The sequence below is a fragment of the Ovis canadensis genome, chromosome 25 (assembly GCF_042477335.2).
Source record: "Ovis canadensis isolate MfBH-ARS-UI-01 breed Bighorn chromosome 25, ARS-UI_OviCan_v2, whole genome shotgun sequence".
In the NCBI taxonomy this organism is placed as follows: domain Eukaryota; kingdom Metazoa; phylum Chordata; class Mammalia; order Artiodactyla; family Bovidae; genus Ovis; species Ovis canadensis.
The window spans coordinates 30,414,336-30,428,438 of record NC_091269.1 but is presented as its reverse complement, the minus strand read 5'-3'; the positions used below and the strand labels follow the sequence as shown (position 1 = coordinate 30,428,438).

Below are 14,103 nucleotides of genomic sequence, written 5' to 3'. Positions count from 1 at the left end.
TTTTCTGATCATGATCTAAGAGTTGGACATACATTTCCGTAAACAGAGTCAGTGGGACATACATTTCTCTAAACAGAGTCAGTCAGTATTTAAAAGCAGTTTTCAACCACAGGAGATTTAAAAATAATTCTATAATTAAACCAGTAACACAAAAAGAGAGCTGATGTCTTTCATTTCTTCCATTATCAGCATCATAAAGGGACAAGATTCAGGAAACAATCATGTTTAAGTAGACCTGTTATTAAACTTTACATTTCCACTAAAGCTTAGGGTTTCTCCGTGTGTTAATTTTAATTATATCTTTTTAAAATACAGGTAACAGCCTTTCAAGAGGGAGGCAAGATAGGAGTTTCAAAGAGAATGGGAATTACTGATGTACAGGGAGACTTGAATCAGCATTCACAAATTTATTAGTGCCAGGCCAACGTGAGTAATAAAATAAAGATGCACTTGCTCACTAGACATTTCACAGGTTGATAACATAACATTCTGCAGTCTGCTACACACATTAGAAAATAGTCTCTGTGTTTTCTTACTCTTTGGTCAAATGTGGGCCAAAAAAAACCACTCTTTCAATTATGCAGATTTGCTTTTTTCCCCTTGTCATGCGATTTCAAACACACTGGTGGAGGGTTGCTTTGATCAGTTCCCATCAGGTTTAACTAGAACAGTATTAGACCGTTACAGTAAAGTTGCAGTTGATTTTTTACTACCTAGACAGAGTTAGGTACCTCCTGACACCAACAGGATGACTTTTTCCTCTTCTTAGCAACAAGAAAGCACAATATACCCTACTCATTGCTCAAGTGGACCTTAACAATCACTTTCGAGGGACATACCATTACTGAAGACTGAAGAGTAATATTTATCAACATTAAATAGACACTTGGTGAAATATGCATAAATATGTCTTCTTATAAACATAACACGAAATTAAATAGTTCAGGAACACAGACACCACTGAGTACAATTCCACTGTTGTCAAAATCTGCTGTAAACACCAGCTCACACTGAACACAGAAGCAGCTTCTAGCCTGGCTCCGGGTTCACGACAGAGAGACCCTGTACAGACAGAAGATTTCTCCTCAGCCCCCGGCCTCCCACCCCTCCCACTCCCCACGCAGCCCCCACAAAGGGAGAAAAGGAACCTCAACAACTATAGCAGCAACACAGATGACAGCCACAGCAGCGCCCCTCCCCTCCCCCAAACAGAACAGTTAGCATTTGGGTCAATTCAGAAGAGAACACAAAAACCACTTTTTAGAAATGTACTAAAGAAATCAATTTGCAGCAATACTTTTCAGAGTGTAATACTTTCTTCCGAGGATTTGGGACTTGCCAACCCCCACCTATTCTGGGTGAAGGTCACACAATGAACACCAGAAAGCATTGGTCACAGCAAAGTGACTAGAGGTTTAAGCCCTTTTGCATTTAAAGATGCTGAGTAGCAAAAAATCGAATCCTGTGTTCCTCTCTCACCCTCACGAGGTCTCTTCTGCATTGCCCCAGATAATGTTGTGCATGAAATTCAAATGTGACACTATTATTAAATTTTAAGCAGGTAAGATAGCAAAGGTTTTGGTTGGAAACATTCAGATTTGGACCATTAAATTCAAACCCACGGATTGACTCATTCTTTGGGCACAGAGGGGGCCCCCATTTGATTTAGCTTTGTTGAGGGTGTCAACAAAGGCAACAACTTACTCAGAATCTGGTCAGACCATGGTGCTCATCTGACTCACTAGGCTGACTGTCCTACACTGTCTGCTGCCTGTTCTCCAGGAAAACGGCCCTGGTTTCCAAAACACTACTGGGTTTATTTCACTTTGACGTGTTAGGATCCTAGAGAAACTTTAGTCACCAAACTACTGAAAGCATCTATTGCCGGAGTAATTTGCCAGTTCATTAATTCCCATTATATTATATACATTATGTGTGTGTGTGTGGAATTCACACACATACACACACACACACACACACACACATATATATACATATATACTTATATATCTTTTATTTGTATGAAACTTGAACTGCACAAAACAGTACTTTGCAAGAATCAAGTCCACAGAGAGAGTTTAATGACACACCGATGAGAAGACAGGGAGCTCTACTGGGACAAGGAGGTGCGGTTTTGCAACGTATGAAAGAATTTCAGAACCATGGGTTCACTAGCCTGATGTGTTCCACGTGGGATCCAATGGACACTTTGGGGATCCTTGGAGAGCATGTGACAACTGGGCCATTTAGTTATGCTCACAGGGATTCCAGAGCTAATGGGAATTAAAAGACCCAGGCAGACCAATCTGGGTGTGTAGTTGCTACGAAAAAAATTATTTCCTTCTCTTTAAGAAAAACCAAAGTCTATTTCAGAATAAATTCCTTCATATTCAGTAATAAGCTTACTTATTTTTGGCTGAACAGGTATTTGACTTTTGATATTAAAATGGGTTTATTTAATGGACCGGGAAACAGGCAGCTTCTTTCACGTCTGGGTGATAAAAACATGTTTATCAGTGCCAGAGATGACCCCCACCCTCGCCTTACTCCCTCCTAAGGTTTGTGGGTTGATGTGTGCGTATGGTGACGGCTATTGAACGCACCCCATTCTACAAGGCCTGCTCAGGCACCCGCTTGTGGAAAATGACCGACTGTCTCTGCTGGTACTGCTGCTTGCGTCTCTTCCTCTTGTCACACTGACACAACAGCAGCATCTTGAAAGTGTTTCTGAATGTTTTGTTGCACAGGGCATAGCACACGGGGTTCACGGTGCTGTTGATGTAGCACAGCCAGTAGCCCAGATTCCAATAGGTTTTGGGGATGCAGCTGTCACAAAAGGTGTTCACCAGAACCATGATATTGTAGGGGGTCCAGGTGATGATGAAGGCAAGCAGGATGGCACTGAGGGTCTGGGCCGCTTTCTTCTCCTTGATGAGAGACATCCGTTTCCGCTTAGTGATCTGGCTTCTGGTCTTCAGAGCAAACCTCTTGGCCAGTGTAGCTTCCTTGAAGGACAGAGGTAGAGTGGCCGTGGTCTTCCCCACTGAGGAGCTGACATCAGAGGCCTTGGCTGTGTCCACGGCAGACTCTAACTGGATGGGAAGCTTGGAGAAGCTTTTCTGAAAGCTGCCTCCATCATCCATGCTCTGCTGGGCCTGAAGTTTGCTGGGTTTCCTCTCCAAGCCCACCGTCCCCAGCTCCTCCTCCGGCACCTGCAGGTTGTCTGATGAAGGTAGTTTGGTGGAGTTGAGGATGGTGCTGTGACCTGGGAGCTTGAGCACGATGGAGTAGATGGCTCTGGTCTCTGAGCCAATGTCCTCCTCGTCAGAGGAGGCGGAGTTCTCCAGGGAGGCGGCAGCATCGTTGTTATTCCAGCTGTCACTGCTGCTGTGGTCTTGGTCCATCTGCTCAGCGCTTGGCTTCCAGCTCTTGGTCGTGAACCAGAAGTGGCAGCGTCCATACTTCCTCCTGGCTGAGCGTTTCATGCTCTGCTGCTGGAGCTCATAGCTGCTGCAGCTTCGAGAACTGCCCGTGGGGTGGACAAAGTTCTCCGCCTCGGCCTCTGTTCCAGAGGCTTGTAGCCCAGCAAGTTCTTTGGTACGTTTTTCAGTTTCCTTATAGATCCTCCAGTATAAAATAGTCATGATGGTGACAGGCATATAAAAGGCAGCGATGGCCGTACCGAAGGTGATGGTGGGCTCGCTGAGGAACTGGATGAAACACTCCCCTGGAGGCACAGTTCTCTTCCCAACAAAGTACTGCCAGAACAAGATGGCGGGAGCCCAAAGGATGAAGGAGATGACCCAAGCCAAACCTATCATCACACCAGCTCGCTTTGTTGTTCGTTTGGCTCGGTACGTGAGCGGCCTTGTGATGGAAAAGTATCTGTCAAAGCTGATGACCAGAAGGTTCATGACGGAGGCATTGCTAGCCACGTAGTCAATGGATAGCCAGAGGTCACAGGCCAGGTTCCCTAACGCCCATCGGTTCATGATGATGTAGGTAGTAAACAGATTCATCGAAATGACCCCAATAATCAGGTCGGCACAGGCCAGACTTAAGAGGAAGTAGTTGTTGACTGTCTTCAGCTGCTTGTTGACCTTGAATGCCACTATCACCAGGATGTTGCCAATGATGGTCACCAAGGCCAGGACGCCCGTTAAGAATGCAATGAAGACCACCTGCCAGATGGTATGACCTCCGAGAGGGTCACTGGTGGTGCCATTTGGAGAGGAGAGATTCCCAGCTGCCCGAGAAATGTTGTAGCTGCCAAAGTGAGTAACTGTTCCTGGGGGCAGCCCTGTATCCGAAGGGCCGTGAATCCAGGAAGAGCTGATGTTCAGAAACAAGGGTGAGGTTGTATTGTTATTGCGCAAGGTCATGGTGACTCTCTGACATAGTCTGGGGAGAAAAGAGAAAAGATGGAGTCAGGACCATTACTGCCCTCACTGGATTTGTTTTCTGCATTGCATCCTCTAAAAGACATGGAAGACATATCACTGGATGATGTGTGTGCCCCCAAGGACTGTAGCCCACCAGGCTCCTCTGTCCATGGGATTCTCCAGGCAAGCATACTGGAGTGGGTTGCCATTTCCTTCTCCAGGGGATCTTCTGGACCCAGGGATGAAACCTGGGTCTCCTGCACTGCAGGCTGAGTCTATATTCTGAGCCACCAGGGGCACCCTATTAACATGAACCTGAGACGACCTGCACATCAGGTTCATTCTCTCATTTTAAAGGTCATGAGCTGTCAACTTTATTTCGATAAAAACAAATAAATTAAATCAAGGTGAGGAGCACAGGGCAGGCACAGATTGATTTGTTCGAGGTAGCACAATTAGCTGGTGGCAACGCACTGAGCTTTGTGTTTTTTCTCCTCATTTTCCACATTTCTACAGACCACAAATACTTCCACATGATGGCGCTATCAAACAAAACTTCCTTCCTTCTCATATTTTGAAAAGTAGGGGAAATATGGTAGAGGCAATTATGATATCCAGCACCGCTTTATTCTTATGCTGCATGAGAAGCTGATTTTTTTTTTACTCATTTGCATTTTATCCACATGGGCATTTACCTATTCCAGGCTTTAGACATAAGCAACTCTAAGGCAGTTCCAGCCATGTAAGCCTCAGTGGAATAAGCAACAACAGCAAGGGAGGAAGTAAGCATATAGCCACGTCACTTTATATTTTCTCTTTGACACACAGTTAGAAAAAGGAATGTACTGGTTCTTTGTAATGGTTGGGAACAGTATACAAGGCAGCTATCTTTTGCTTGATAATATGCAGAACCCTGACGAGACTGTTCTGAACCTAACAGTCTGAACCAAATCAGTTCTGAATATTTCTAGTATTTAGATACGGTATCTCTAGTTATGAAGAAGCATTTAGTACCATATGCAATAAACAGTTGCAAAACTAAAATTAGTTCTTTGAAAAAAAATTTTTTTTTAATTTGGCAGCACTGGGTCTTAGTTTCAGCACATGTGATCTTTTTCAGCTGTAGCTTGCAGAATCTTTTTTAAAGTTGTGACTTGTGGGATCTAGTTCCCTGATCAGGGATCCAACCTGGAGCTCTTGCATTGCAAGCAGAGTCTTAACCACTGGACCACGCGGGAAGTCCTAGTTCTTTTTTATTTTTTAATTTTATATTATAGTTGATTTACAATGCTGTGTTACTTTCAGGTATATAGCAAAGTGATTCAGTTATGCATACACATATATTCATTCTTTTTCAGATTCTTTTCACATAGAGGTAATTATAGAATATGAGTAGAGTTCCCTGTTTGATATACAATAGATCCTTGTTGATTGTTTATTTTATATATAGTACTACATATATTGGAGAAGGCAATGGCAACCCACTCCAGTACTCTTGCCTGGAAAATCCCATGGATGGGGGAGCCTGTAGGCTGCCATTCATGGGATCATGAAGAGTCGGACATGACTGAGCAGCTTCACTTTCACTTTTCACTTTTATGCACTGGAGAAGGAAATGGCAACCCACTCCAGTGTTCTTGCCTGGAGAATCCCAGGGACGGGGGAGCCTGGTGGGCTGCCGTCTATGGGGTCGCACAGAGTCGGACACGACTGAAGTGACTTAGCAGCAGCAGCAGCAGCAGCCATACATATATATTAATCTCAAACTCCTAATTTATCCCTGCCCCACCCACATTTCCACTTTGGAAACCATAATTTTTTTTCAAAATCTGTAAGTCTGTTTCTGTTTTGTAAATACATTCATTTGTATCACTTTTTTTTTTTTTGCAATTGGTTCTGTCAATCACTTGTTACCAAAATAAATAAATGACCAAGAATGGTTATAATGAATACATCTCTAGTAAGACCCTCTGTACTGTCAGGAAAAGCCTTAGGTTGAGACCTGTTTCATCCTCTTAGAACCCCCAGGCTTGTACTTTCACATCACAGCTGACTCTGGGATTCTTATACCACCAATCTTTGTGGACTTAATTCAGTGAATCATTCCTCAATGAGTGTCATACCAAAAATTCAACATTTGAGAATCACAACAAAAATCTATTGAGACCACGGTCTACTGTGTTGCGGCTCTTGGTTAAAAGTGTTCAACTGTAAACCTTTACAGTGCAAATATGTTGACTCATGCAAGCAGTAAGAGTCCAAATTAAGCCTTTAGATGCTGCAGGCAGGGGCAGCTCTCAGAGGAGTTCATGGCACGCCTTATGGAAACAGCTTAAGGAGTAGCAGGAAGATTCTGGAGTCCCAAACGCATAGATTCAAAGCTTAGTTCCAAAACTTCCTGAGGGTGAGATCTTGGGTATTATTTAACCTCTTTGAGTCCCAGTTTCCTCCCTGAGAAATGAGAATGAAACATTTTGTGTAATGGAATAAATTAAACCTAGAATCCAATGGTAACTGGTCAAGAGAGTTTCTCTCTCATCAAAGTTGACTTAAAACTCTACATTCAGAAAACTAAGATCATGGCATCTGGTCCCATCACTTCATGGCAAATAGATGGGGAAACAGTGGAAACAGTGACAGACCTTATTTTTTTGGGCTCCAAAATCACTGCAGATGGTGACTGCAGCCATAAAATTAAAAGATGCTTCTCTGTTATGACCAACCTAGACAGCTTATTTAAAAGCAGAGACATTACTTTGCCAATAAAGGTCTGTCTAGTCAAAGCTATGGTTTTTCCAGTAGTGATGTATGGATGTGAGAGTTGGACAATAAAGAAAGCTGAATGCCAAAAAATTGATGCTTTTGAACTGTGGTGTTGGAGAAGACTCTTGAGAGTCCCTTGGACTGCAAGGAGATCCAACCAGTCCATCCTAAAGGAAATCAGTCTTGAATATTCATTGGAAGAACTGATGTTGAAGCTGAAACTCCAATACTTTGGCCACCTAATGCGAAGAACTGACTCATTTGAAAAGACACTGATGCTTGGAAAGGTTAAAGGCAGGAGGAGAAGGGGACGACAGAGGATGAGAGGGTTGGAAGGCATTACTGACTCAGTGGACATGAGTTTGAGTAAACTCTGAGAGTTGGTGATGGGCAGGGAGGCCTGGCGTGCTGCAGTCCATGGGGTCAAAGAGTTGAACACAACTGAGCGACTGAACTGAACTGAACTGAAAGTACTTAGACCAGAGCTTGCTTATAGTACATGTTGCATTGAATTTACTTTGCTTTGGTGGTCATAGAGCTCAACTTGATGCAATAATAAATGATAGAAGGAAATATTTATTAGACACTTTCTACATGGTACACATTTTGCAAATTGTCATATGCACTATCTTATTTAATTTTAAAAATAACATCATTTTTAACAGGAACTTGAGACCCAGATGGTTAAGCAATTTGTCTAAGAATCAAGCTAACGAGTAAAGGTAAAGGGACAGAGATTCATCCCCAGGTAATCTGAGCCTATTGCCTCTTTGTTGAATTGTGGTATTCCTCTGCCTCACCATCAGGTCATCCACATAACTGTGCTGGGCTTAGGTACTCAGTCGTGTCTGACTCTTTGTCACCCCATGGACTCTAGCCCCCCAGGCTCCTAACTTGTCCCTCCTAACTGGGTGCAATTCATTATATATCTCTTTAAAGTCTAATTGAAGACTATTTAAAGTGACTATATGTGGTATATATGTATCATGTGTATGCATATATGGCTGGACATATGCAAGCCCACACACCTATACATTCACAAATACAATTAGATGCATTCATTTCAGCACCATTTGCAATAGTAGAATTTATTTTTGGGGCTCCAAAATCACTGCAGATTGTCAATTTCCAATGACAGGTAATTGCTGCATTTTGGTTTTTTTTTTCCTTCATTTCCTTTTACTTTTCTGGGTTTTATTAGGTGCTGTCAGCTCATCTATATCTCTAGCTCCCTCTCAAAGGGATATCCATATTTAGGAAGGGCTACATGCTGTTTGGGGTACTCAACAGCATTTATGATTTCTTCCAAGGTATATAGGGATTCCCTGGTAGCTCAGCTGATAAAGAATCTGCCTGCAATGCGGGAGACCTGGGTTCAATCCCTGGGTTGGGAAGATTCCCTGGAGAAGGGAACAGATACTCACTCCAATATTCTGGCTTGGAGAATTCCATGGACTGTATAGTCCATGGGGTCACAAAGAGTCAGACATGACTGAGCGACTTCTGCTTTCACTTTCCAAGGTACATATATGGAAAGTCAATATGCTCTCCCTTCTCCATGCAGATCCCAATTTGGCATAGTTCTAAAGGTGTTTGCTTTGGTATCTCCTCCACCCCACCTACAGCTACATATATGAGATCAGCCTTGTCTTTAGTGAGACACCTTTGCTCAATGACCTGCCTCAGAAATTAATGACCACTCTTCTATTAGGGGGTTGAGGATGCTTCTCCAAAGTCCTCCACTACGTTTGTTCAGATAAAGATTGTTTTTATTCTGTCACTCTTACTCCCCATTTCTCTTTTTCAGACACCATACCCTTGCTAATTTTTTATATACAGACAACCCTCAGATATTTGACTTTATAATGGTATAAAAGTGATATGCATTCCAGCAGAAATCATACTTTGAATTTTGATGTCTTCTCCAGGTAAGTGATATGAGTTATGGGATTTTCTCATGATACTAGGCAGTGGTGGAGAGCCACAGGCTTGTCAGCCGCATGATCAAAAGCGTAAGCAACTGACATACTAACAACCATTCTGTACCCAGACAACCATTCTGGTTTTCACTTGCAGTACAGTATTCAGTAAGTAATATGAACCATTCAACTTCATTATAAAATAAGCTTTGTATGAGGTGTTTTTGTCCAACTATAGGCTCATGTGAGTGAGTGTCCTAAGTAGGTTGAAAGTGAAGTGAAAGTGAAATCACTCAGTTGTGTCTGACTCTTTGCGACCCCGTAGACTGTAGCCCGCCAGGCTCCTCTGTCCATGAAATTCTCCAGGCAAGAATACTGGAGTGGGTTGCCATTTCCTTCTCCAGGGGATCTTCCTGACCCAGGGATCGGACCCAGTGATCCAACCCGGGTCTCCCGCATTGTGGGCAGACACTTTAACCTCTGAGCCACCAAAGAACCCCCTAAGTAGGTTAGGCTAAGCTATATGTTAGGTAGGTTAGGTGTATTACACGCATTTTCAACTCAACATTTTCAACTTACAATGGGTTCATCAGAAGTATCCTTATCATAAGTTGAGGAAGATCTGTGCTCTCTGAACAGCTTTTATATTCCCACCACCTTTCACTCCACAGCTTCCTGAACACAGCAGCTAAGCCCCCTCGTCAGGGCTTCCCTGGCGGTTCAGTGGTTAAGAAGCCGCCTGCCAATGCAGGAGATATGGCTTCGATCCCTGGTCTGGGAAGATCCCACACGCCACAGAGCAGCTAAGCCTGTGCACCACAATTACTGAGCCTGTTCTCTAGAGCCTGGGAGCTGCAACTACTGAGTCCACATGCTACATCTACTGAAGCCCTCACGCCACAGCAAGAAACTGCTGCAGTGAGAAGCCTGTGCCACAGTGGAGAGTTTCAGCCCCTGCTAGCCACAGCCAGAGAAAAGCCAGTGCAGCAACAAAGACCCCACTCAGCCAAAAACACATGCATAAAAAATATAGAAGAATGTCTCCTCGTCCACTGCAAGGGTGTGTTCAGCTGATTTTACATTCCTTGCTTCATCTTACTCCCACCTCACTCCAGTCACTGGTGTGCTCTGAATCTCATGTAACTTTCTACAGCACCTTTTAACGTGCCTTAAATACTGTTTCCACTCCCATGTCATATGGAATTGATCACATCCTGCAGAACTATTTTCATCACTTGTGCCATGCTGATATTATTATAAATAAATACTGAGGCTAATAATCCCAGTAATATCTTTTTATATAAAAAAGATAGTATATCAGTCTTCTTTCTTTCTCTTTTTTTGCTTTTTATCAAGACCATGCAATGGATGTCTATTATTTGTCTTTCCTTCAGTCCTTCTTTAGGAAGTGGCCTGTCATCTACAGAACATACTTCTGGATGGGCATCAATCACATGGTTCTGATTCCTCTACCTTAGTTATGGGCCTGAAGAACATGCAAACAGGAGCAGTGAGAATAAATTTGGGGAATTGATAGGGATGCTGGCAAGAAAGAGGGTAATTCTCTGTTCCTTGGGATTCTTGGGTGCTGCTAACTATTTATACCCCACATGAAAAATTGGTGAAGCACCTAAACATATTGAAGGAGAGAGACGGGAAGGAATGTGAGGGAACAGAGATGGTCATGGTGGCCTTTCAAACCTGGATCAAGCCATTCCTGAAGTCAGCCCACCGCTTTGAATTTGCCAGTTATATAAGCTAACCACTTCCTTTGCTGTCTGGTCTGCCTGAGAAAGGTTACTGGCAGCTGCACCTGAAAGAGTCTTTATTAACATAACAGTCATGCGCAACATCAACACTTTTCACTGGACCACTACTAGCTTTAGGTCATTAAGATCAGCGCTACTGAATTCAATAAGTCAAGGCTCTGCCTTCCATGGACTCACACCTTAGATGAGAACCAGGACATGGATAAAATAATTTTCAAAAGCACATCATTTTTAGGCAATGTCAAATTGCTCCCTGGAAGTAACACATTATGTTTAAATTCAATATCAACTCATTTTGCTCATCTGATACAATGGTAAAGAATATAAGTAGGAATTTTGGAAATCAGCCAGAGACCAATTCTCTCTTTCAATTCATTTCTGTGAATTGTCAGGATCACCACAAATTGTATACTATTCCAGTCCAATTATGCTTTGTTGGAATACGGAATATAAAAGGAACAAGAATTGAGGAAAGACACCTACAGTTTGGACCAGCTATCTATAATGTGTTTGTTAAATACCTGCCCTCGTGTTCCAGGCATTAGGGGCTTTTTGTCTCGTCATTAGAAAGCCTGTGAATCATAAACTGTTACGTGATCTTTGATCTGAATTATTTGGCATACTTAACAGTGGTAATTGTTCTTTTTATAATTCAAGATTAATTCAATATCTAATACCACTTAAAATTTCAGATACTGTGTGTACTAGCACTATGCCTGAAAAATCAACGTGCATACCTCAGTTGAAAAATAACGCTATCGGAAAAATGACTCTGATAGACATATTGATGCATGGTTGCTACAAACTTCCAATTTATAAAAAATGAAGTATCTATGAAGAAGAGTAAAGCTAAGTACAATAAAACAAGATACACCTCTTCCGGCCTAAATGGAGACTAATGTAGCCAGAAAAGCTAAGAAAGCTCAGAAATAAATCCATGTATGTATGGTCAATTGATCTTTAAATACTCTTAGTAAAGACAGAGCTTTAGAGATAAGGTCTACTGAGCTGCAGACACATCGATCTTTGAGCATTAAGGGATGGTATAGAGGCCTAAATATTAGGCAAATGAGAAAGATCTTCTCCCAACCTTCACTCAGGTCCCTGTACCTGAGACATTGTCTATGATCTCTCTGGACTCTGTTCCAGATTCATCTCCTAAAAGGGATCGTTCTGCTCTAGGAGGATGTCTTACTGGTGTACAGTTTGACATCAGAAAAACCTGATCAAAAGTTCATAAGGAGTATAATAAAATATTAATAAAAGTCCTTATTAGATATGGCAGTCACCCAATCCCTTTCTTCCTGTATAGCTATCATTTTATGAGTAACATGTGACTTTCTAAGAATCAGGGGTTCTACGTGAGACTCAAATGAAACAATGATAAACCTGGACTTAACGTCTTCGGTTTAAGGTGCTTTTTCTGAGAAGAGATGATCACTTCTATGCTCCATACTCTCTTCCTATTCCTGACTCAACAGCTTATATGCTGTATAGGTAATAAATTTTGAGTCAAGAGAGTTCAGAGCCGATTCTCACTGAAGTGACTTCTGTCGGAGAGGAGGCGAGCTAAGGGAAACTTTGCTTTTGAATGCTCGAGAATAAACAGATGTTGGGACCAGAGATGCCTGTAAGCCTACTGCTTTAATACTTTATAAGTGGTCCCAGGCAGGAATTCTAGGAGTGCAGCCTGCGTAAGGGCAAACAGGGTCATCCAGTAGGAGCAGAAGTGGGCAGGGGGCAGGCTCTAGGTCCCCTCTGGGATCTATGGCAGGTTCCTGCCCTGTTCAGGTGGGAGCTGGTAACTGGGGTCCTGGGACATTTAGAGCGTTTCTATTGGAGTGGTCCAGGCCCCAGACCCCAGGCAAAGGAGTGCAAAACAACATGATCTGCCCACGGGTGAGACCAACACCTTCGAGAGCCCTCTTGGATTCTGGGTGGAGGACGGTTCTTTCATGTGGGTTAGTTACAACTGTACATACAGGATGGTTCTTGATTTCCTCTCTGAGTGTGTATTTTTCTAGCTCGTTTTCACTACATTCTATCTAGGAGCACAAGCAGAATGGATTCACTTAGTTTTTAAAAAAGTCAGGAGTTATAATATTAAGTGGGCCAGCATGAGAATAAACAAGAAAATAAATAGAATTGAATAGGATATACCAGAGCACGAACCACATAATGACCTAAGTATTGTTTCACAGAAGTTCTGCTTAGCATGTGCACACACACACACACACACACACGTATTCAATACATAGTCATGAGGTGAGATGTATTTTGTACTGTGGGTCATGATCAACCATGTTTGAAAACCACTGCAGTGGATAATTTGACATCTTTTATTTAAATTTAAAATAAGACTGAAAGAGAAAACATCAAAGAACAATTTGAGAGTACTAAGTTTAGGGGAAAGTGAAGAACAATCGTAAGAAATTTCCTCCCTTCCCCCTACTTGTGGAATAAAAAATATTTGGGGTTAAACATCTGTAAAATATACAGATGACTTTTAAAAATGAAAAAAAAAATACATGTTTAAATATTTGATATGAAAACACACGTGAAAGTTCTTAGAGAATCCTAAAAGGCCAATATAAACCTTAAGACTTTTAAAATAATGGATTCCAAGGAGACGAACTTTATTTTCTCCAACCATTCTGGCAGCTCATTCTGAAAAAAAAGACTGAGGCTTCTCAATTTTTAAACCTCCTGAACTCAGAAAAAAATGTGTAACTTACTTTTTAATATAAGTCTGAATGAGTTCGACTATTATTATTGTTTTCATCATGAAGAGGAAACCAAAAATATCTTTGCAATTCACAACATGCTTTTCTTTAAGACCAAATATTTAGTGCTTCTTCCATATTTGGAATCCAGTACACATCATGTTGCAGGGCTTGTTTTGAGTCTCTCTTGGACTGCTTTCTTTGCTAAGAGTGTGTCTCTGCTTTCTGTCACAATTACCACAGTATTCAACAACTGAAATGACTTTTCCCAAAGCGAACTTGGTCGCACACAGGAACTGCCATCGCTGACCACTAGGTGGCAGAGCTGACTTGGAGAACAACCACTCCTGCAGGCGCCAAAGCGCCGCCTGTTTCCCCAGGCTGGTGACAGGGAAACTTCAGCTTAGTTCAGTCACGCAGTCCGTGGAGGATATCAAACAGGATCAACACACGCTCGGCAATCAAACATGTCTTTAAAGGGCATCCAACCTTTTCAGACGCGCACAGTCAGAATCAAACTCTGTGAACTTAGCTCGTGTGATTCATT

At 42.3% G+C, this 14,103-nt stretch overlaps 1 protein-coding gene across 3 annotated transcripts in view; it reads right to left on the bottom strand.

Moving 5' to 3' along the window:
• Positions 1 to 392: 392 nt before the first annotated feature.
• Positions 393 to 14,103, bottom strand: part of CHRM3 (cholinergic receptor muscarinic 3) — a 554,189-nt gene continuing 540,478 nt past the window's right edge. For all 3 annotated transcript variants that reach the window (XM_069571618.1, XM_069571619.1, XM_069571620.1), the window contains one exon: positions 393 to 4,401. In XM_069571618.1, the coding sequence (XP_069427719.1) occupies positions 2,610 to 4,401 (1,792 nt within the window). In that variant the 3' untranslated portion in view covers positions 393 to 2,609. The remainder of the gene's footprint in view (positions 4,402 to 14,103) is intronic.